A 24,726-nucleotide genomic window follows, 5' to 3' on the forward strand; every position below is an offset into this window, starting at 1 on the left:
TGCTTTGCAAATATGTGTAACAGAAGTGGTCCTGAGATTTGCCACTGTGGTTGACTTGGCATACGAGTACAGTCGGTGAATTGTTATGCGATTTAACGTTTGCTCACTGACCTTCAAATAGCAGAATTCTATGCAATCTGCTGTTCACCTGGATAAAGTCTACAGTCATGTGAAAAAATTAGGACACCCCATGAAATATTCAGTTCTTTCATAAGAAATATTCACATATCAATGTCAAATCTTTTTTATTTATCTCTGGAAAAGAAAGTGATGTAATTGCAGGTAACCAGCAAAAATTTTCCTTGATTTACTCATGAAATAAAAGAGATCCACAAAAATGTATAATCTTAACAGGAATAAATTAGGACACCCTACATCCTAATAGCTAGTTTTACCCCCTTTGGCTGAAATAACTGCAGTGAGACGTTTCTTGTAGCCATCTACCAGTCTCTGACATCGGTCTGAGGAAAATTTGGCCCACTCCCCAATGCAGAATTCTTTTAGCTGCAAGATGTTTGAGGGGTTTATTGCATGTACAGCCCGTTTCCAATCACCCACAACATCTCAATGGGATTAATTAAGGTCAGGGCTTTGACTTGGCCACTCCAGGACTTTCCATTTCTTAGTTTTCAGCTAGTCCTTGGTGGATTTACTGGTATGTTTTGGGTCATTGTCATGTTGCAGGGTCCAGTTCCGCTTCAGCTTTAATTTTCTTACAGATGGTCTCACATGTTCTTCAAGCACCCTGATACATGGTAGAATTCATGGTGGATTCTATGATAGTGAGCTGGCCAGGTCCTGCTGCAGCAAAGCATCCCCAAACCATGACTCTTCCATCTCCCTGCTTCATAGTTAGTATGAGGTTCTTTTCCTGGAATGCTGTATTTGGTGTACGCCAAACATGTCCTCTTCTGGTGTCCAGATAATTCAATTTTAGACTCATCTGTCCATAGAACACTATTCTAAAAGTCCTGGTGTTTGTCTATGTTCTCTCTGGCAAACTTCAGTCTGGCCTTGATGTTTCTCTTAGAGAGCAAAGGTTTCCTCTTTGCACACCTCCCATGCAAGTTAAATTAGTGCAGTCTCTTTCTGATTGTAGAGGCATGCACTTTCATATCAACAGTAGCAAGAGCCTGCTGTAGGTATCGTGATGACAATTTAGGGTTTTTGGATACTTTTTTTTAGCATCTTGCAGTCTGCTCTGGGGGTCAACTTGCTTGGACGGCCAAACCTGGGTATTTTGGCAGTTGTTTGGAAAGTCCTCCACTTGTACACTATTTTCCGGACCGTGGAATGGCTAATGTCAAATTTTTTCAAGATCTTTTAAAATCCATACCAGACTTATAATAAAATCCCATACTAGACTACAATCTTCTTTCTGAAGGCATCAGACAGCTCTTTTGATCTCACCATGGTGTTCACTCTCATCACAGCAGTCATGAGCACACCAAAATAAATGTCTGAGGTTTAAGTAGGGAAAAAGTACTTGAGTACCTGAATGTAAACCATGTAGTTTGTAAGTGGTATATAAATACTTAAAAAAATAGGGCAAATCTCCTTCAAAACGCTGAGTTCTAATCATGTGCACCTGATGTGATATCCCCGTGTGTGATTTGAGGCACTTTAAGTGGGAGGATATGTGGGGGTGTCCTAATTTATTCCTCAGTTAGAATACACATTTTTGAGGATATCTTTTGTTTCATGAGTAAATCAAGGAAACTTTTTGTTGTTTACCTGCAATTACATCACTTTCTTTTCCAGAGATAAATGAAAAAAAGATTTGACATTGATATGTGACCATTTTTTAAGAAAGAACTGAATATTTCATGGGTGTCCTAATTTTTTCACATGACTGCATATCACTGCACAACCTGGTGCACTAGGGTCATAAGAAACGAACAGTTGGGAGTCTTTCCTCACATTCTGGGTTGCTTGTACATATTAAACCAGGGCTTGTTTCCTATCCAAAGTATGTACACTTCTCCCTCCGTATTCGCTGTGATAGGGGATTAACAGAATCGCAAATACTGAAAAACTGCAAATAACTTTTTTATATGTTATTTGCTGTTTTCTATTAAAACCCATCATGAATATGGTGAAACCGTGAATAACATGGTGGGAGACCTGGCCTGTTTCTGAAAGGAGGCAAACACAGTGAACAAAGTGCTGGGGATCGGCAATTTTCTCTGTAAATGCTTGGAATCAGCAATTTCTCTATGCAAGCTGATGTAATTTGGGGGGAGGAGCCAGCAAGCTAAAAACCGTGAATAATCGCAACGGCAAATGCTGAAACCGCGAATACGGAGGGAGAAGTGTAATGTCAATTCAGCCATGCCAGAGTAAAACTTGGAGGAAGGAAACTAGGAGGACAACAGCCCTCTCATGAATCTAATGATTCTAGATCGGTCATTGTTCTATGTGATCAAGATAAGCTGCAATTACTGCTAAGTACAGATATTCCAAATTTGTTTCAAAATTCAAGAAACACAGGATAACAAGTAGCACAGCAGGAGAGGAATGGGGCAGGTAAAGGGATTCTGAGAATAAATACCAAATGCACTATATGTAAAAATGAATTGATTTTGAATTACAAGATTTTTATGTAGGTTACATCTTCAGTATTTGCAAACCATTTTCGAATAAAGCACAAAACATAAGAATTGCTATATTGGGTCTGACCAAAGGTCTATCTAGCTCAGTATTCTGTTTTTAACAGTGGCCAAGCCAGGTCATGAGTAAATGGCAAAAGTCCAAAGAGATACAAGAATCCATACTACCAATCCCCAGAGATTAGCAGTAGCTTTCCCCGGGTTTATCTTACATAAGAACATAAGCATAGCCCTTACTGGGTCAGACCAATGGTCCATCAAGCCCAGTAACCTGTCCTCACGGTGGCCAATCCAAGTCTCCAGTACCTGGCCAAAAAACAAGGAGTAGCAATATTCCATGCTACCGATCCAAGGCAAGCAGTGGCTTCCCCCATGTCTTTCTCAATAACAGACTATGCACTTTTCCCCCAGAAAATTGTCCAAACCTTTGTTAAAACCAGCTATGCTATCCGCTCTCACCACAGGCTCTGGCAACGCGTTTCAGAGCTTAACTATTCTCTGAGTGAAACAAATTTCCTCCTATTGGTTTTAAAAGTATTTCCCTGTAACTTCATCGAGTGTCCCCTAGTCTTTGTAATTTTTGATGGAGTGAAAAATCGATCCACTTGTACCCGTAGACTTCAATCATATCTCCCCTCGGCCGTCTCTTTTCCAAGCTGAAGAGCCCTAACCGTTTTAATCTTTCCTCATATGAGAGGAACTATAAGGTCCCGTGCAACTCTACATAATCTGCTAAACTCTACATAATCAGCACCCTGGGGTTGTGGGTTCAAACCCCGCACTGCTCCTTGTGACCCTGGGCAAGTCACTTAATCCTCCATAGCTCCAGGTACGTTAGATAGATTGTGAGCCCACCGGGACAGAGAGGGAAAATGCTTGAGTACCTGATTGTAAAAGCCGCTTAGATAACCTTGATAGGCGGTATATAAAAATCCTAATAAACTTGAAACTTACTACTATTTATTCTTAGTCTTTCAGCAGATGGTAGATGAGAACCTGTGCAGCCCTGCTCTTGTTTGGCTTTGCTGTTTGGGAAGTCCTAGCTACCGGGTGAAAACAACAAATAATAATCAATTTTATGTTCTTTCAGTATTCTAGAACAAGGCTGCCCAAGTCCGGTCCTCGAGATCTACTGGCAGGCCAGGTTTTCAGGATATCCACAATGAATATGCATGAGAGATTTGCCTGCACTGCCTTCTTGGTATGCAAATCTCTCTCATGAATGTTTATTGTGGATATCCTGAAAACCTGGCCTGCCAGTAGATCTCGAGGACCGGACTTGGGCAGCCCTGTTAATCTAGAGTGTATATTAACCACTTTGACCTCCTGGATTCAGGACCCGGTTCAATATTTACCTCAGAGTTGTCTTCTGGGGTTACACAATGTCAGATCTACACCTAGGCGGACCAAGCTGGTTTGCCTGGGCCTAGCAGATGCTAAATGTCTCATCACTCAGAATTGGAAGTGTAATACTGCACCGACAGGAGAGGCCTGGAGTCTTAAACTGTGTAAGTTGGCGCAAATGGAACGACTTGCTGCTGAACATTAAAGTTATTATGAACATCAGGAGTAGACTTGGAAGAAAATATTTGCTTTCCTTTGATCCTTTTTCTTTTGTGATTGAGGTTTCTAATTGGGGGGGAGGGAGGGGGGTAGAGGAGTATGGAGGGGCATGTTGAAGAACATACTGCGTGCCTTTCTCTATGGAGTACTGGTGGAGGGGTGGGGTAGGGTAGTGGTGTTCTTGTGTCATTGGGTTTGGGAAGCTTTTTATGTTACAGGGGTTCAGCAGTTGGGAGGTGTTTCTTTGTTAGTAAGGCATTTGCTGAATTAGGTAGCGGGAATGTGGACTACGGAGCATCTCCATTTGTATGTTGTGATGTATAGTGGATTTTGTTAAGCTATATAAAATGTTTAATAAAAACTTTTTTTTAAAATGCACTAAAATGTTCCCCCTGAATCAATGAAAGTTCCAAGGCAGTACAGGAAAAATCATGCATGCTTCAAAATCATTCATTAATATGTCATATTTCACAACCACGCCTACTTTCATTCATTAATATGTCATATTCCACAGCCACGCCTACTTTTCAGATAGGCATTGTTACGTGTCTCTAGGCATCCTTAGAGTTACATGCCAAACTCTTAATTGGTGATTTTTTTTTTTTTGATTGGCTGAAAACTGGTGCAGTCAATTACCATGCCAATTAAAAAAAAGTTGTACATGGATTCCATAGTTAAGATTTCCTTGATTAGGGCTTTTAGGTGTCCTGTATAGAATCTGGTCCTATGTGCTTTTTATACCATTAACGACATATATGGACTTGAGTCTGCAAATTTCAATTTTTTTTGCTGTAAAGAAAAAAGCTTTACCAGACAAAGGAGCAGACCCCACTGGCTCTCACAGCTGAGGCATCTTTAATAAAAAAAATTGGGGAGGTGAGGGAAATGGGAGGAGGGACTCAACTGCTTTGGTGTGCCACCTCCGAGGTCGGACAAACCCCCGAAAGGGTCCCTCAAGCGCTGTCCGGACAGAAAAAGGGACAATAAAAAAGGCCACTAATCACATCCAACAGGCCCTAACTAACAAGAGGAAAGACTACAACGGGAACTCACGGCAGCCATTCTGATGACGGCTCTGCACGGGGCAGGCGCATAGGAAGATCGCTCCTGCCCCGCTTCACTGCTAGACCACCAGATAAGGTTCCTGGGAGGCTTGGATGGCTTAAAAATAGCCAAAACATGAAAATAGTTTTTTTGTAAAAAAATCACGAATAACCAAATCCGCGGATACTGAAACCGCGGATTTGGAGGGAGAAGTGTACTTATCACAGCAAGTCCTGCATTTCATGAAGGACTATATTCAAAATAGCTCCACCTCTTGTAGCTGCTCCATGAAGCAGCCATTTATTTCATCTATGAATTTTACCTCTTTAACATTTCCTGATGTGACATTTATCCAATCGACCGTGAGACAAAAGGGACCCGGATCGAACATTAGAATGGGGCCGAGTCAGAAGGTCAGGTGAGAGGTTAGCGGAAGAGGATCTGCCACGAGATGATGAACCGGATCCGCATGCCACGAGCACCTGGGCCAGAGCCACAAGGATCACGAGGCCAGGGTGCCAAGCAATGTGAAAAACTCTGCTCACCATTGGCCATGGAGGAAACCTGTATAGGATGCCTGCCGCCAGCCAAGGCTGTACCAGGGCATCTAGTCCCTTGGCCTGAACATTCGTGCACCGCCTGAAGAACCAGGGTGCTTTGGTGTTGACACTCATGGCCATCATGTCCAAGACCGGATGACCCCACATCCACACAATCAACTCGAAAGCTGCAGGACCAAGACACCACTCCCTGGGCTCTAGCACACCAGACGACTTCTGGTTCCCCCCCTGATGATTGACGTAGGCTGTGGCATTGTCTGAGAGAACCCAAACAGACATGCCCGTCAACAACGTCTGGAATGCTAGCAACACCAGTCGGATGCCTCTGATCTCAAGAACAATCGACCAAAATACCTACTCTGGAGACCAGCTTCCCTGAGCCGAGCGAGAAAGACACTGAGCTCCCCAGCCAAGAAGACCTGCGTCCGTGAGAAGAATAGTCCACTGAGGCTGAACCAGACTCACTCCCTGCACAAGATTGGAAGAATGGAGCCACCAACGGAGACGGCGACGAACCAACCCCCAAACAGGAACAGGAGAGTCCAGATCATGCAACTGGGGCAAAAACTGCTTCAGCAGAGTATAATAAAGCAGGTGCATGTGAGTCTGGGCCCACCAAACCATGTCCACGGAAGCCGCCATTGACCCTAAGACCTGGAGAAAAACCTGTGCCCGTGGACACCAAGAAGTCATCAGAAGACAAATCTGTGACTGCAACTTGACCACTCAGGCCTCTGGCAGGAAGACCTTCCCCAAGCTGGTGTCGAAAAGAATCCCAAGGTATTCCAGGCACTGATATGGAGCCAACTGGCTCTTGGACAGGTTGAATACCCATCTCAGCGACTGCAGGAACTTCACAACCCGAGCTGTAACTCGGGAATTCTCCTGAAAGACTTTGCTCAGATCAACCAGTAATCCAGATAGGGGTGAACCAGAATGCCCTCCTTGTGCAAGGCCGCCATAATCTTGGTAAACGTCCACGGAGCTGTGGCCAGACCAAAAGGAAACGCACATACTGATAATGCTGTCCCAAGATCGCAAAGTGAAGGAACCGCTGATGGGAGACGTGAATAGGAACATGCAAGTAGGCCTCTGTCAGATCAAGAGAGGTCAGAAATTCCCCTGGCTGAACCTCTAGGATGACAGATCTCAGGGTCTCCATGTGAAAAGACGGAACTCCCAGAGCCCTGTTGATCCCCTTCAGATCCAAGTTGGACCAAAAAGTAAATTGAATACCGATCAGTACCACACTCCTGCAGAGGCACGGAAACTACCACTTTGAGATCTAGCAATCTTTGAAGCATCTGACGAGCTTCTTCCATGTTGCCTGACAAGGAGAAGAGAGAAAGTGATATGGCAAGGAGCGGAAATAAAACTCCAGAGCATAACCGTCCCAAAGCACCTCCAGAACGCACTGATCTGTCGTGATCTCGACCCACCCCTGGTAAAAGTCCCATAACCAGGCGCCCACCAACACCATGGGAGGCACCAGCAAGGACTCATTGGACAGGGCAGGAAGCGGGGAAACCGGCAGAGGGAGCACGTCCCTCCCAACAGGCCCCCCAAAATGAGTACATGCGCAGAAAGAAACAGCCCCAGGAAGACCCAGCAGCTGGAAAAGAAGCTGCCCCCAACCAGGGCAGTAACTGCGGAAATCACGTAAACATCCCTGAGCAACGCCATCCAGCGCAGGCAGGTGGGCACGGTCCTCAGGAAGATGGGGTACCTTAGAGCCTATTAAAGTCTGAACCAATTTATCCAATTCCTCGCCAAAAAGAAATACCCCCGAAAGGGAAATTTCATCAGCTTAGCCTTAGATGCAGCATCCTCCGACCAACCCCAGAGCCACAGGATACGACGAGCCATGGACTTGGAAAATGCCCGCAACAGATCATAGATGGCATTGGAAAGATAAGAAGCACCCATCTCAATTTTGGCTGCTTCCTGCTCCACTAAAGACCAGTCATCACACTCACGGTCAAGGACACACTCGGTCCACCGAAAACAAGCCTGAGCCACCAGACTGTCACCTGGACCGCTAGGGCAGTGATATCAAAATTTTACTTAAGAAGAGATTCTAACCTATGCTCCTCAGAGTCCCTCAAAGCCGAGCCACCCACAACTGGCACCGTTATGCCACTTCGCGATGGCCGAAACCACTGCGTCCAACACTGACGACTTCAAGGTATCCCTATCTCCCTCCAGGATGGGATACAGGTGAGCCATAGAGCGCGCAAAATGAAAAGGCAACACCAGTGCCTTCCACTACGTAAGTACAATATCCCAAATATCCTGATTCATAGGAAAAGAGCGGGAGGCTGAGCAGATCCCTCAAAGCAGGGGGTCCACCACACGTGGGGGCTCCTTCGCGTCTTCCTTGAAGCGCAGCACCAAGGAAACTTCAGAATAAGCTCCTGAAAGATGCACATCAAAAAAATTGCCTGAGGCCTGTAGCGGCTGAGAAGCTTGAACCACCCCAGCCAGTAAAGCAAGCAAGCCAGCAGCTACTGTAAGGGAGTTCCTAGCAGCTTTGGCGGTCAGGGAAACCTTATTTCCCTGACCGTTGGCGGCTGAGGAAATCCCTGCGTAGCCAGCAGAGGAAGCCTGGGCTTCCCTGCTGTCAGCTGCTGGCACGCAAGGTACTTGCAAAGGGGATCCCTGGACGCTGGCACCTGAAGCCGACGAGGATTCCCTTTCATGGCAGCCTGCACAGTGCAAGCACAGGCTGGCCAAAGCAACCTCATGTCTGGAGCACAATGAGCACTTTTTCCCTTTAAAAGTGATCATTGGGCAATGCACGACCTAGCTGAAAGAAAAGTGCCGGTTAACAACAAAAAATCAATTACATTCAATTAAAGGCTCCCTTCAGACTGGCACTGCCTCAGGATTTTTTTTTTCTGTCAGAACAGACTCCACTAGCTTTCTAAGCCATATGCCTTGCTGGCATCGGTGGCAAGACTTACAGCTGAGGCACCTCTAGAAAAATTTTGGGGAGATGGAGGTAATGGGGGGGGGAGGGACTCAACTCATGACCCGTCGAATGTGACACCCCCAAGGTCGGACAAACCCCCAAAAGGGTTCCCCCAAGCTCAGTCCAGCACCAAACAGGGACAAAAAGGCCACTAACCAGCACCCAACAGGCCTACACTAACCAAGGGAAGCCTGGCAACAGCTTACCACATACCTGCTGAGACTGAGAACAGACTAATTAGATTAGAGGAAAACACAGCTACTTGTATTACAGCCAAAAAGTTTTGTCTCAGTCTCCACCTGCTGGTCAGGTGAGCTATTACCCATCAGTGAACTGTACCAGTCTGGAGAGGTGCTAAAGAAGGGCAGCGCTATCCCTCATAACCCCTGTAAAAGAGAAAAAATTTATTACAGTGGTCATAGAACTTTGACCTGTGTGGAGACTGATGGAAGCAAAGGAGGTATTTGACATCTGCTTTGAAGAAATAGGATTGTCTGATATGCCTGTTGAGGAATGAGGGCGTTTAGTTCCCTTTTTTTTTTTTTTTTTTGCTTATGAGAAATTGAAGTTTTACCTGCAGAGTATGGAACAGACCCCAAAGAGGACTGTGAGGCAGTAGCAGTGCCCGCAGGAGACCTCCCAGTGTTTTCTATTAGCTGAGAAGCAGACGCGGGCTGGTTTTGCAAGCCTCACGCTGACTTCAGTAGAACTGGTGGGGAGGTGTGCTGCTTGCCTCCAGAGCTGGTTTCTTCTTCTTTTGTGCACCCACTGTTGCCATTTGTATTATCTCCGATGGCAGTGGCTGTGACAGGTTTCCTTCCCCTGGCGGTACCTTACTTGGGCCATGAGGGGGAGGAGCACACAGCGAAGATAGAAGCATCGGTGATTTAGCACTGCCGCTGGCACGCTCCGGCGTGGAAGAGGAGTGATGGTCCATTGTGAAAGAAATCTTCGCGGTCCTAGCGACTGCTGTGTAAAAACACAGAGTTTGCCGGTGAGTGGAAAAATTGAAAAATACCGGCAATGCTAGCCTGTTAGCACCTCTGGGTTTTTTTTTTTCTCTTTTAGATGAAGTTCGAATGACAGACTTTTTCAATAGAATAGCTAAATTATTTTGTTAGAAGAAAAGGGAGAAAAATTATTTAAGTTTAAAAACCCCTTTATCTTTTTGGGTTTTTTTAACTGATGAGGCAAGGAAAAAGGGGACAGCTGTGACCGGTCGGCACCGGTCACAGAAAAAACTGAATAGCCAGGGGGTGGAGCTAAGGAGGTAAGTGGTCCGCACATGCTCAGTAGTTTAAAAAAAACAAAACCAAAAAAAACTACTGTAGCTGGGGGAGAGCACCAGCACACAGGCTCAATCGGAGGACTTCACCAGCAAGTGTGCCTGCATTTCCCCTGCTTGTCTCTGAAGAAAGATAACAAACTATATGTTACCTCAGACAAAAGAGAACCCCCTAAATTACATTAGGGGGTAGTCCTAATTAGTCTACCTGCTGGAGGGAGAGGCTCCTAGGATGACCATTACCCTAGAGGTTCCCTACACATAATCCTTTTCAGCCTAACCGTGTTCTTATAACTTCATGGGCCTACAACCTAATCTGATCAAAAATACTGGGCTTAGGGACAGGAATACTGGAGGCTGGTAACTGTACAGGCACCCGGCCTATATGGATGTGTTCTCTGCCTCCATCTGCTGGTAAGATAGCAAAACCCTTGCATCTAGACTAGTCTGGCTAAGATGAAGAGGAACTACTACAAATCTCTTTGTTAAATAAACAGCTCTTAAGGCAAAGGTCAGTTCTTTTTGATCCCTACTTGGACTCCCCCTCTCACCTTTCTCAGCATCTTCATCCTGTTCACCCGTCTGCATTTTCTCCAAGCCCTCCCCTAGCCGCAGCAGGGTTTCTCCATTCGGCAATGCTTTGCTCTGCTGCTGTGCCATTTTTTGCCGGAGACTGTTGATCTCGCGCCTCAGTAGCCGGATACGGCGAGTCCGGGCACCACTCGACCGCATGGTGCTCACCATGTCTAGCTTCTCTAGTAGCTCCTTTAATTGTATCTCTGGAGAAAGATGGGCACGGTTCTCAGGGACCAAAATGTTATCCACTGCACAGAAAAGCAACATGACACTGTGAGGCCTGTGCCATGCAAACGCACAAACATTTGAAAGATTTTAAGAGAGGGAGTTGTGGACAAAATAAGGATTTATGTCAATCTTTAATGTAACAGAAATTTACTGAACTCACGGAACTTTACAAATGAAAAATGCAGACTGGCTAATCCCTGCAGTCAATGACAGAAATTTTAAGCCTGTAATTTCCCTTTGCAGCAGTCAGGTTAGTGATGTTTTTTGGGCCAGAAGTACAATCCACAGCTTACTGATTAGTTATCTGTGACACAGACAAATACTACATGTTCAAAAAAGCAATAAATATTTAAAGAGAAGATGCAAAACTGAGAATCTGCACTTTTACACACTATTTTGACAAATATCCATTCAGAGACAGTTTAGAGACTAAATCAGATTGGCTACAGTGAGAAGTAAAAATTCTAGATCTGATGCTTATCATCAGCATCATATTAAATCCTCTTCTTCATTAAGAATATGATTAATAATTACCTCTCCACTGAGGCTGCCCTGATATTAAGGATAACTTGGATTTGTTCTTCAAACACACATTTTCTGGCACACAAATTCTGTTATACAAACTCCTCAGTCCAGGCAATTATTTTTCTGCATAAATTGCTTTTAAAATTGCTTCTCCAGACAGTATTTTTCAAAACCATTTCTGAAACAGTGCTTTACCATGGAGATGTAGTTTTGTAAAACTGCCCACCAAATATACAGGTAAACTAACATGCACACAGCCTGTAAGTAAGTATACTAGATTAGGCATAGGTGTTCCCTGGTGGTGGTGGTGGTTGGGGAGATATTTGCATTTGTGTGCATGGAGGGGCATAATCGAAAGCGTGTCTAAGTCTGAGGCTGGACGTTTTGTGCAATACGTCCACAAACACAGTAGGAAAAATGTCCATTTTCAAAGCTGCCAAACATCTATCTTTTATTTTTGAAAATGAGCTACATATGTTTTGGACCTCCCCTGACATTCCCCACATCTCCCATGACATCCCCGTTCCCCCCAACATTCCTGGGCCCCCTTCCACATCCCCTGACCCCCGTACCATAGGATGAGAAAACAGCAGGAGGGAAGCTCACTCCCTCCTGCTTACAGGGCCATGTGCTGCAAATGACGGGATTCCTCCCTCCCAATGTATCTTGGGATGCAGTGGGAGGGAGAAGCCCCGTCTTTTGCAGCACGTGGCCCTGTAAGCAGGAGGGAGTGAGCTTCCCTCTTGCCGTTTTCTCATCTGAAGGTATGAGGGGGTCCAGGGATGTGGGGGGGGGGGGGCGAGATGTCAGGAGAGATCCGGGATATCAGGGGGATGTCAGGGATGTGAGGGAGCTGTGGGGGATGTCGGGGAAGGTCTGTGGTTGCCAGGGGGAGGGGTGTAGGACTCCACAGCTCTGCTGATCCTGGTAGGAGGAATCCCTTTCAGCTGAGCTACCAGGAATCCCTGAAACTGGCTCAGCTGATGGGGATTCCTCTGCAGCGCTCAGCTTATGGGTTTGGTTTTGTTTTTCACTCTTTGAGTGGTGGAAAGGGGTAGTGACCACTGGGGGAGTAAAGGGGGGGGGGTCATGCCTTAAATCCTCCAGTGGTCTTCTTGTTAGTTTGCGCACCTTTGTGGAACTTAGATGCAACTCAAACAGATCTAACTGCCGGCGACTACGTTCCCTCTAGGAAAGCTTTGATTATGGCTGGGGTATGTCCAGGTTGAAGTCCGCCCAATTCCTGCCCGTAACACACCTCCCAACATGCCCCTTTGATCTCTGGATGCACAGCAGATTAGGAGTGCTGTTGCACATCCAGAAAGTTGGTTTTGATTATCAGCACTCGGATGTCCCTGCTATTGGGATGTCCAAGTGCCAACTAAGGCTGGTTTTTGAATGTTTTGATTATGAGCCCCACAGTTTTGAAAATTTGAATACATGTATAAAAATTAACCCTGAAAATGTGTGCGCAAAAGAGCAGGTATAAATATATGTGCACAATTTCCAAGAGTAATTTTCATAGCAGAAGTACACACTTACTTCCTCTTTGAAAATATAACAAAAGTCCACGCATACTTTTTACCTGTACATGTAGTAGTTAGAAAATTATACCCAAACAGCCAGACTTGAACTCAATCAAAGCAGGAGATTAAATAGCACTCAGTGGGCCACTAATTGGCCATTTTTAATGTGGGTAGGAGAAGGGGAACTCTGGTGGTGGAGGCAGGGAAGAGCCAGGAACTAGGTGGGTGCCAGTGCCCACATAGCTAACCAGGCATGTAGGACTGCATAAACAGTAGTCCTAATTTTGCTCAGTTAGCTATGCAAATGGCAGAACTGAATATTGGCTATGTCTGCATAACTTCTGGGTAGTGGAGGAAGATGTTGATTTTCTCTCCCTCCTGCACCCTCCACCAATGACTGATCCCCCTCCCTCTATGTGACCCAACCTTCACCCCACCCACGAGTCTTCCCCCCTCCCTTCAACCCCCAACAGCAGACCCTCCTTCCAGAAACTTTGTAGCAGACCTCCCTTGAAAATCCCCTACCTACCTGTAACAGCCTACCTTATACTCTATGAAGGTCCAGTGGGGCAAGCAGGGCAGGAGCGAACCCCACTCATTTCTGACCCCAGCGGCTTAATCCTTATAATGGTCACCACAAACTAGTGGTAGTCTTGTGGTACTACCATTAGAGGCCAGCCTTCCATATGGTGGGTGAGTGAGGATGCTACGAGGGGGTAAAGAAAATCACTGAACCCTTTATGGAGGACCCAACCAGTATCTGCCTAAGTACCTTAATTTCAGTTGGCTAGCAAAAGTCCAGTGAGAGTCAGATATTTTAATGGTCTGGCACTGAATATCTGGGACTAATTTAGCTGGTGATGGTCAGCATTTAAAAAATTGCTGACTGCCACCAGCCGAATATTTGACTAAATGTATATTCTGGGTTAACAAAAAAAAAAAAAAAAAAAGGGGGGGGGGGTTCAATAGTTTAAAAAGTTGTTTCCCTAACTTGCAAATTCAATGATTTGACTTCCTTTAGTTTCAGGACAGGGATACAATTCCATTGAAAAATTAGGCAAGAAAATCTTGTTAAAACTAACAAAGAAAGGCACAATTAAGAGAGATAGCTATACAGCAGGGGTGTCCAACCTTTTGGCTTCCCTGGGCCGCACTGGCCGAAAAAAAATTTTCTGGGGCTGCGCAAACGCTGCAGCTAGACAGAGGAGGGAGCCGGCAAGACGGTAAACACCCGGGGGCAGCAGAGGAACACACTGCATCGCCCTCAACCGGGGCGGCACAAAATACTTCAAGGGGCCACAGGTTGGACACCCCTGCCACACAGTTTCTGCAATCAGAACAAAGACAGTGACTAGAAGAGATTAAACGTTACATTGTAAAAATGAAATAAAAAATGAAGGGTTGATATTTTGTACTCTTTTAGCACTAATATTCAGCAGCACTTACCTGGAGAGTGCTGCTGAATATCTGCTCTAACCGCCGTGGCTGGAGTGGTCTGAGGGAGTAGTAACGGCAGATCCGAAAGATATCCAAGCACCACCAATATGCAGTGCCAGTAAGTCATCATACACACAGCATACAAAGCATAACTTCCAGGAGCCACTGAAGTCCCAGATATTCAGTATTGGCACCCAACTATGGACCAGCATTGGACATCCAGGTCTAATTCATCCCGCAGCAGCCAGCGTATTTTAGGGAAAGAGAAGGAGAGCATGTAGAAAGCTGCTGAGCTCATATATTTGGAGGGTAAGAAGCAGAAGATGTTACAGTAGGAGAGTGATCTTATCTGGGACTCACCATCATCCCATGAGAACCGATAATAGTCTTCTGTTTTTGGTGATTCAGGGAGATGCATCCCCAGTTCAGTTTCAAAGCCAATGTTCTCAACCTGTCGTCGCGTCTGCCGGAGTATGGCTCCACCAAGGTCTCTGAGCCGCACAGCTGCTCGGTGGAAAATAGTGTCTTTAGTGTTATACTTCATGCAGTTGATGACTATGAGGTTAAAGTCTTCTTCAAAATCATCCAGTGTTTGGTAGAGATGAGATTCCAGCTTCTGCCTCATGGTGGAAAAATCCATGGGACACGAAATGAATTCCAGGTAATCTGGAACCTAAACATATAAAACCTGTACAATTACAAAAACCATTTACTAGGCAACCAGAGTGCACCCTACCCTTACAGTAACAATGAACTAATTATCAAGACCATAAGCCCATTATACACCTGACAAACACACACACATATTATACATGTGCACACTTGCACACAAACACACTTAAACCTGCAATGACTTATTGTGACACTACTAGGCATTCAAGGCAACATGCAATATGTGTTAAATTTACTGGGTTGCTAAAATCTCCTTCCAATCTATTAAAGAAGGAGAAATTAGGTTCTTACCTGCTAATTTTCTTTCTTTTAGACTCTCCAGACAGGTACAGTTCACTGATGGGTAAAAGCTCATCATGACCAGCAGGTGGAGACTGAGACAAAACTTTGGCTGTAATACTAATAGCTGTGCTTCCCTCTAGTCCAGCGGTCTCAAACTCAAACCCTCTGCTGGGCCACATTTTGGATTTGTAGGTACTTGGAGGGCCGCAGAAAAAAAACCAGTTAATGTCTTATTAAAGAAATGACAACTTTGCATGAGGTAAAACTCGTTATAGTTTATAAATCTTTCCTTAATTGCTTCTTATAATTTCAGCTATACACAGCTGAAAGCAGTGCAACATGCAGAAAGTGAAGTTTAGATAGTTTTTCACTTTCTGCATGTTGCACTGCTTTCAGTTGTGTATAGCTGAAATGATCAGAAGCAATTAAGAAAAGATTTATAAACTATAACGAGTTTTACCTCATGCAAAACTGTGATTTAGATTCTAAAGTATCAACTGCAAGAGACAAGATTTTGGTGTAGTCCTCTAGGTTTTTTTGTAGAGGGGAGAATTAATATCCGATTTGTGCCTGGAAAACTTGTGCCTTAAGTGTCCGGTGGTTGCGTCCGCAACCATCTTCAGCTCTCAACTCCTCCAGTGCCGGACACAACCGCCATCTTACATCAAGCAGTCACCGCCAGGAGAGGTGCCGAATTTCACGAGATTACGTACACACGCACAAGCTGCACTGCCTCCAATGGTTACCTTACGTTCTGGAACGTTGCCCGCAAACTGCTGTAACCTCACACATGTGCTTCTCTGCATCTATACGCGATTGTCCTCTCTACTCCACCTCACAATCGTGTACAGACGCAGGAAAGCACTTGTGTGAGGTTACAGCAGTTTGCAGGCAACGTTCCAAAACAATGGTAACATCCTGAGGGCCTCAAAATAGTACCTGACGGGCCGCCGTGAGTTTGAGACCACTGCTCTAGTCTAACCAGTCTGCCAAATAGCCAAGCAGAACTATAAAGTGCTAATTATAACAGTAACACTCCTAACTGGAGTAACAACCAACATAAAGTAATACTGTTGGAAATTGCATAGAAGAAGCCCCTTCAGCAAAACGTCCCCACAGCTCGCCAGCTGAGCCAAAGCTGCTGTTCTTTTGATTTCTCTGACCCTATAAAAATACTAGGGGCCGCAATCCAGTCGGGTTTTCAGGATTTCCCCAATGAATATGCATGAGATCTATGTGCATGCACTGTTTTCAATGCATGTTCATTGGGAAAATCCTGAAAACCCGACTGGATTGCAGCCCTCAAGGAGGGACTTTGAGATCCCTGGACTAGAGGGAAGCACAGCTATTAGTATTACAGTCAAAGTTTTGTCGCAGTCTTCACCTGCTGGTCATGATGAGCTATTACCCATCAGTGACCTGTACCGGTATGTAGAGATGATAAAGAAACAATTTTTTTGCTTGAGCCACACTCACTGATCCTGATGGCCAACACAGGTGATTATATAGAGTGCAGTGACAGTTCTGAAGGTGCAGTTGGGGAAAGGCAAGAGAGTGTGGTCAGATAGTTTCCACTGTGCTTAGGGCATCATTGGCTCTACAGCCACTTCTAATCTATGGCAATGACTGGTGACTTCTACCATTCTGGCAATGTTTGCTCATCCCTACAATGAACTCTGAGCTCAAGCCATGGTTTCATACTCTTGATATCGGCTTTAAACTGTGTCACACACTCTACCAAGTACCAGGAGGGGAGCAAAGAAACAAAGGCAGAAGAGTGAATGGCAAACTGAGAAGACTGCTTATGGTATATTAGTCATATTTAAAAAGCTGTGAAACTAAACAAAATCTTAAAGGTCCCTGATTAATTTTTCATTCTCTAGATTTACATTTCAAAATGTTAAATGTCTTCCAATATAGCAATTCTGCATTAAAATTCAAGTAGATTTGGATGATACTTAGTTCACATCACTGCTTAGAACTACCTAACATTGATCATCAGTTGGAAAGTGTAAATGGGGTTGCAGTCCCTCCCAAAAAAAACATGGAAAAGAACAGCAGAGTAAAAGATGAAAGTTAAAGTTTTGACATTGGCTACCATCATCCTACAGTGGGTTTTGGACTTATTTGGAAAGACTCAAGAAAAGAAAATTAACATATAAGATCTTATTTTCTCTCCAGACCAGTCCAGATGAATGGGATGTACCCTAACCTTAGTATATTTTAACTGGTTTGCCACAGAGTTACCAAATGTGCTGCAGAAAATTCTGCACTCCCCAGGGGTGTAGTCAGGGCTTTCTTAGAATTCAGTGAATTTTCAGCCCTGTCATGAGCTAACCATAGAGAAATTAAATCTTACCTGCTAATTTTCTTTCCTTAAATCTCTCCAGACCATTCGCCTCGCGGGCATATGATTTCCTACCAGCAGATGGGGAGACTGAGAAACACTAGTGATGTCACCTATTAGGTCTTGTGCAGACCTGGACCCCTCAATTTTTCTACTGCCAAGGTGAAGATGGAGAAAACAAAATTGGAACAACAGAACCCCCAGGGAAAAAGAAATAACCAAGGTCAAAGAAAACACTGCCTGTCAATCACACATTGAACTGTGTGAGTTCACTTATATTTGCTTTTATTCTGCTTCCTCTTATTCTCTCTTTGTTTGGGGATTTTGTTTTGTTTTATTTACCTTCCCAAGTCCTGGCCCATGTAAAAAACTAACTGTAAACAGCAATAAGGGCATGAATAGGAATGATCTGGAGAGACTCAAGGAAAGAAAATTAGCAGGTAAGATCTAATTTCTCCATCTTTATTATCTGCTCCAGACCATTCCCTCACAAGTTAGAAGCACCAGAGCAATACTCGGAGGCGGGCGATAACAAACCTCGTGCTAACACGGTGGATCCAAGTTTGCCTCCTGCTGAGCCTGGACATTAAGCCTGTAATGCTTTGTAAAAGAATCGAGCGACAACCAAATGGCCCCTCTGTAAATGTCTTGAACAAGAATGAAGACTGCTCAGCCCAAGACAAAGACTGAGTCCTAGTAGAATGAGCCTTCAGCACACTTGGCAACAGATACATTGTAGGATCAGAATCCTCCTCATGAAACACTGGCAAAGAAATGGATTGACTGAGATGGAAAGGAGACACCAACTTCAGCAGAAAGGAGGAAATTAGCTGCAAAACCACTCGTTCCTTAGAAAAAAATCATAAAGGGCTCCTGACAAATAGAGCATCTTCAATTCCAAAATACGCCAGGCAGAGGGCATAGTGGGGGTCTCAAGTGCTTGACATCCTGAAAAAAATGTGAGATATCTGAATGAAGGGTCAGAGGATGCCTCTGAATCAGACTTCGAAAGGCTGCCAGGGCTATCAACTGCATCTAAAATAAGGTATAACAGGGGTCTCAAGTGCTTGTAACATATGGTAGGAAAGTATGTGAGAATAACTGGCCTGCTGTTCTTGAAGAATACCTGCTACAGGTTAAGCAACTTCATTTTCTCCAAGGACAAGCAAGCCATTTAATTCTTACTTGTGGGAATTCCTAGCTACCAAGCTATTATATAGGGATTTGCAATGGCAAGTCCATAAAGCTCAAACAAACTGAAGCTGAAGCCTAGAACAGAATAAAATGGGCCTAGGAGGGTGGAGTTGGATTCTAGGCCAAAAATAAGTTCTGTAGGACTGTCTGACTAAACCTGCTGTTGCACAGGGTATTCTGCACAAAGCAGTAATGAGATGTGAATCTGTGGTCTGAAGACCACGTTTCAGCTTTGCAAATCCCTTCAACTGATGCAACTCCAACATCATCATAAGAAGGAACTTAGGGTGAGAGCTACTCTATTGTGACGAAATTTTGTTCCTTCAGGGCAGAGACAGAATAGGCTGGCACTTTGCTCGTGACTCTTATGATGTTATACAGAGCATGTGCTACATAATTCACCCCAGAAAGGATCATCTAAGGTCCTCGTCTTTCTCCAAGGCCGGAACCCAAGCTAGTCGAGAATGTGTCACAAAGGAAGCTTAGGCTGCTGCTTTAATTTTTAGGGCTAAAGCATCAAATTGTCTCTTGAGAACCACATCTACCTTGCAGTACTGAGTATCCTTCAATATCGCACCTCCTTCACTGGGCTTGGTAACCTGTGCAATCAGTGAATCCTTCTTCGGCTGAATAAACAGATGCTGAAAATCCAGAGCCATGGGATAAAGCTTGACCAGGGCCACTCGCAGGGTACTCTCTGGAGACTCCCAGTGGTCAGCGACTAGCTTTGTGATGTCAGGATACAAGGAAAAGAATATGGTCGGAGTCACTGATCTGCTCATAATTGAGCACTGTGACAAGGAGGCTGGTGAAAATTTCAGCTGCAATTCACACAACAAATTTGGTATTATGCCTTGAACAGTTGCCACACCATGGGGTCTTCTCCTGGTCCAGGGCCACCATTGATTCTTGTCCTCTGGTCTCATGCAGAGAACCAGACTCTGCCAGGGAAACAGCATCCTGGGACAATAAGGGCATGGAATTTGACCTTCCATCTTTCTAGTAAATGTCAAACTGGACGTCCTGGTCTAGCTCTGGGTCATTGTCTGCATGTAGCGCGGGCTGAGGACTAATCCCCAGAGCTACCACCGCTGTTACATGTTCAGAAGATGCTGAGGAACCCTGGCAGTTGTTTTTTTAAAAAAAATCTTTATTCATTTTCAAAAATTACAACAAGTATACAACATTCATTCAGTAATACCTTAATTCATCACTTGACATTCTTATTTGTATTATTCCAAATAAATAATTATATAAGAAACCCATCCCTCCCACCCATATACCAATAAATAACAACTATCAATATATTATCCGTCATAAACCCTGGCAGTTTAAATAAGCATTCCACATTAGGCTCACAAAATCCAGGGTGAAATCTTGCACAGGGGGTCTTGATGACACTAGCAGCAACTCCCTGAAGGTCCTCCTGGGCTCCGCAGCATTCATGCATCTGCACTTTGCCAAAATTCCTTCAGAGGGCTCTGGAAAGGGCCTCTTCCCCAGGTATCAAGCCTCCTGAGGATCCCCATCTCAGGAGGAAACAGAGAAGGCTGAGCCCAAGGCACACGGGTGCTTTTCGGCAGACCATCCAGCACAAACCTGAAATGATAGAGGGGTAGAAAGGCCTGAGGAGTCCATCCCTATCGATGTTAACCAAAAATGGCTTTTCTGAAATTCAAAAACTATAGGGAAAGGGATTTTGAAGGAGTAGGACCCTAGCCGTGGACCCAGAAACCCTTGAATTTCACTTTTCCAGAAATCCCCACCCCCACCCCGATTTTCCCCATTGGTTATAATAGTCTTACTCACTATGCCATGTGGTACCTACCTGACTCAGCTCAAAAGTGCAGAAGAACTCTGCCTACAAACTTGGTCTTCGGGTTGCCAGTCAGACTGATGTCAGACTGAGCCTCAACCCCAGAAACTTTCATCACAACAGGGGTAGAACCAAGCAGCTGGCTCACTATTCATTCCAGCCAAGATGGGAAGGAGCCAACAGCTTGCATTCAAGCTCCTGATAAATCAGGGATGCAAGTAGCTACTCAGAGGATGGTCCCCGAGCTCCAAAACAGGCTGGCTAGACAGCTGTTCCACGCGAGTCTGCGTCTTCTCCCAGGTAGAGGTCCTAACAAGAGGAAACCTCTGGGCACTAAGCCTCAAAACGACAGGAAAAACCTAAAAATAATAAATCCGCAGAGCAGATCAGAAACACATCTGAGCAAGCTTACTGGGAAGGAGGCAGAGTTGAAAGATGAGTGATATCATTCTGCAAGCAACTTGCAGGTTTCAGATGGATAACCCTAGAAATTCAGAACTACTAAATACATTGCACTAGAATTCTTTTTGTTTATATACTTGTTTTTTAAAGGCCATAAGGCTTGAGATAGTTCCAATAATATGGCCTATAACCATGTAATTTTATTTAAATGATTTCTTTCTATCCTCCTATTGTTATTAATACAATAAATAAACAAAAATAAATGGAGAAAAATAACTAAAAGCCATAAACCTAAAATGGTCCACTACAAAGAGTAGAAATGTTTAGAAACAAGTTATATTAAGACAAATAAGAGAGAGCAGAATCAGACTTTAAGAACAGCTATAATAGCCAAGCTGCAAATTTGAGCATCTAAGCCAGTTGTTTAAGTGTTTTCACAGCAATGACGACCTGAGTTTCATCATCTCTAGGTCTCTTTTACACAGTCTTTATGGAGTTTGCCCAGTACACAAAAAGCTAGTATTATGGCATGAATAGCCACTCTACCCCAATTACTGACAGATTTGCCCTCCCTTAACACTCCACACTGTGTAGTGGTAATAGGGACACTTGCCTCTTTCAAGTTGACAGGTTCTGCGAAGATCCGAGCTGAATCCTTCTCCTGTAGCAAGTCAAGTGTGGTGCGCAGCAGCACATTGAATGGAGTCAGCTGGAGCTCCATAGCTGCCTGCTGAACTTTCACCTAAAAATGGATAAATATGACAAAACTCTGGTCTTGTCAATTTGTTCCACAATTCTCAAGAATTCTACGCTAGAAATGTTATGGATCATTCATTTTCATTATACCATATGTTTGCTAGCAAATGAGAGAAGCCAAACAGTGGATGAGTAGAGGAATAACCTAACAGTTAAAGTAGTGGGCTGAGAACCAGTGAAGTCAGGTTCAAAATCCCACTGATGTCCCTTGTGATTTGGGGCAAGTTACTTAGCCATTCATTGTCTCACATTTAAGATTGTAAGCTCTCCAGAATAAAGGAAAATACTTAGGAGGCAATTTTAAACTTGGTGCCAAAATGTAAGTGCCACAATGGGTACACTTATGTAAATTCTATACAATGGCTTCTAGGTACCCCTAAGCTGTTATAGAATACTGATACATAGCCATGCTGACATGCTAAAATAAAGGCATGCCCACTTACAACAGAACAATGGCTGGCATAATTTGGTGTGCCATGCAATGTAGACAACTGATAGTATTCTGTAAGTTGCACACATTGCTTTGCGACATGCACATGGCCCAACCATGCTACCTTCATAGTTACATGCTAAGTAACTCTACGAAGGGATGCTGAAAAGTTCTCAGTCCAATCAACCAACTTCCTAAATTCCGAGCGTTAATTTTTTTTTTTTTGCCACTGTAGCTGAAAAGAATGTTATCTTATTTCGTTAAGTGCCAATTTGCAGAAACGAAATTCTGTGTTTTGACAATGTTTCAGATCATTGATTGAACCATATCCACATCATTCTCTTCCTGGCTGGGCTGAAAACTTTTCAGCACCCCTTCATAGCACCATTGCAGAATAACGCCTAGCACTTACACAAGTGACCTGCAAATTACTGGTGCTTCTGACATGTATCAGTATTTTTATTCTATTAACATATGTGTGCACTTGGCACTTAGCATTAGGTGCCAAGTTATAGAATGAGAAGTAACAAAATGAGCAGCAATATGGTCTAAGTCAAAACGTATAAGTGCCGACTAGGCAACCTGTCAAATGTTTTGGTTATACCTGTTGTACGCCTAGGTGTAGGTCAGCCCACCTCCCGCCCTTTCCCCGCCTCTAAAAACGCCTCTTTTCTCTCTGTGCATTTAGAGGCAGGGGAAAGGCCTAAGCTGGTTTTAGATACGTCTAAAGCCAGCTTTGATTATGGGTACTTGGACGATCAGGCTTATTGATCGTCCAAGTAGCCATTTAGGCCACTTTTTAGACGTTTTTTTTTATTATTATTATGAGCCCCCTAGTGTTAACCACCTAGATCTGACAATTATTGTGAAGTAAAGCGGTATATCAAATAAATTAAACATACATACATACATACTTTTTAAATCAATAGGAGGAAATATTTTTTCACTCACAAACAGTTAAGCTTTGGAATGCACTGCCAGAGGATGTGGTAAGAGCAGTTAACGTAATTTTTAGAAAATGTTTAGACAGGTTCCTGGAGGAAAAGTCCCCAGTCTGCTATTGAGACAGACATGGGGGAAGCCACTGGATCGGTAGCATAGAATATTGTTACTTTTTGGGGTTTTGCCAGGTACGTGTGACCTAGAGTGGCCACCAAGAAGACGGGATACTGGGCTGGATGGTCTGACCCAGTAAGATTATTCTTATGTTCTTAGATCTGCAAGTAAGCAAAGGGCAGTATAGTAAGTTTTAATAAACTAGAAACTACTTATACAGGAGAGGGAGAAAACTCATTGGACAGGACTAGGAATAAAAGGAATTATTAATGTTTTAAAAGGGGGGGGACACAAAGGGACTTGAAGGGAAGAAAACCAGCAGCAATGGAAAATTCCGTAGTATCAAAGAAAGAAAAGTAACTATGAGAAATGAATAGAGACTGAAGGGACTTTTCAGGTAGTTGTTCTGTTAATTAGTTCATGTTGGACCTGTCATATGACTTCACTCACCTAACTCATTCTGCTTGCCAATAATTTAAATTCTACTGCCTACTATTTAAGACTTTATACGGAGACAGTCCAAACTACCTGAATAACCGCCTCATCCACAACACCGCAACCAGACATAGGAAAACTCACACCCCATTCTCATACCCCCCCCAATTAAGGAGGCAAATGGAAAAAACTATACGATGGCCTCCTGGCCACTCAAGCAGCCAAACTAGACAACCAAATCGCCAATCTACTGACGGCTTCCCTCGACTACAAGACTTTTAGAAAAGAAATAAAGACCATACTCTTCAAGAAAACTCTGAAAAAAGAAATAATACCGCAAGTCTCAAACTCCACCTCTCACTAAAGCCAACTACCCCAAACAAATAACCTTACCCATTTCTTACTCTTTTTAAAAATGACCAATTTTTTTTTTTTTTTTTTGTAAGTTCTTGTTGTAATACATCTTGGATAATTCTTTTGTAATCCGCCTTGAACTACAAGGTAATGGCGGAATAGAAATCCCTAATGTAACGTAATGTAATAAAGAAGAGGGAAGGATAAAGGAAGGTTGGTCAAGTGAATATGTTGTGCAGGACAAGATAATGAAGGGAATAGACTTAGTAGATAAAGACAGGTTATTCTCCCTCTCCAAGGTAGAGAGAATGAGAGGGCACTCTCTAAAGTTAAAAGGGGACAGATTCAGTACAAACGTAAGGAAGTTCTTCTTCACCCAGAGAGTGTTGGAAAGCTGGAATGCTCTTCCGGAGGCTGTTATAAGGGAAAACACCCTCCAGGGATTCAAGACAAGGTTGGACAAGTTCCTGCTGAACCAGAACGAACGCAGATAGGGCTGGTCTCGGTTACGGCACTGGTCTTTGACCTGGGGACCGCCGCGTGAGCGGACTGCTGGCCGCGATGGACCACTGGTCTGACCCTGCAGCGGCAATTCTTATGTTCTTATGACATGAGAACAGACTGACACATGGACATGAGACTACAAAGTTCTTGGACA

The 24,726-nt window shown here is 44.0% G+C and overlaps 1 protein-coding gene across 5 annotated transcripts in view; it reads right to left on the minus strand.

Annotated features, from left to right (window-relative positions):
- Nucleotides 1–24,726, minus strand: part of BRPF3 (bromodomain and PHD finger containing 3) — a 68,586-nt gene that overhangs the window by 17,608 nt on the left and 26,252 nt on the right. For 4 of the 5 annotated variants that reach the window (XM_033918214.1, XM_033918218.1, XM_033918216.1 and 1 more), the window contains exons 5-7: nucleotides 21,651–21,779; nucleotides 14,685–14,997; nucleotides 10,584–10,856 (exon numbers count right to left, since the gene is read on the minus strand). In XM_033918214.1, the coding sequence (XP_033774105.1) occupies nucleotides 10,584–10,856; nucleotides 14,685–14,997; nucleotides 21,651–21,779 (715 nt within the window). The remainder of the gene's footprint in view (nucleotides 1–10,583; nucleotides 10,857–14,684; nucleotides 14,998–21,650; nucleotides 21,780–24,726) is intronic. The other variant, XM_033918217.1, reaches the window with a different exon arrangement.

Source organism: Geotrypetes seraphini, chromosome 13, assembly GCF_902459505.1.
Source record: "Geotrypetes seraphini chromosome 13, aGeoSer1.1, whole genome shotgun sequence".
Taxonomy (NCBI): Eukaryota; Metazoa; Chordata; class Amphibia; order Gymnophiona; family Dermophiidae; genus Geotrypetes; species Geotrypetes seraphini.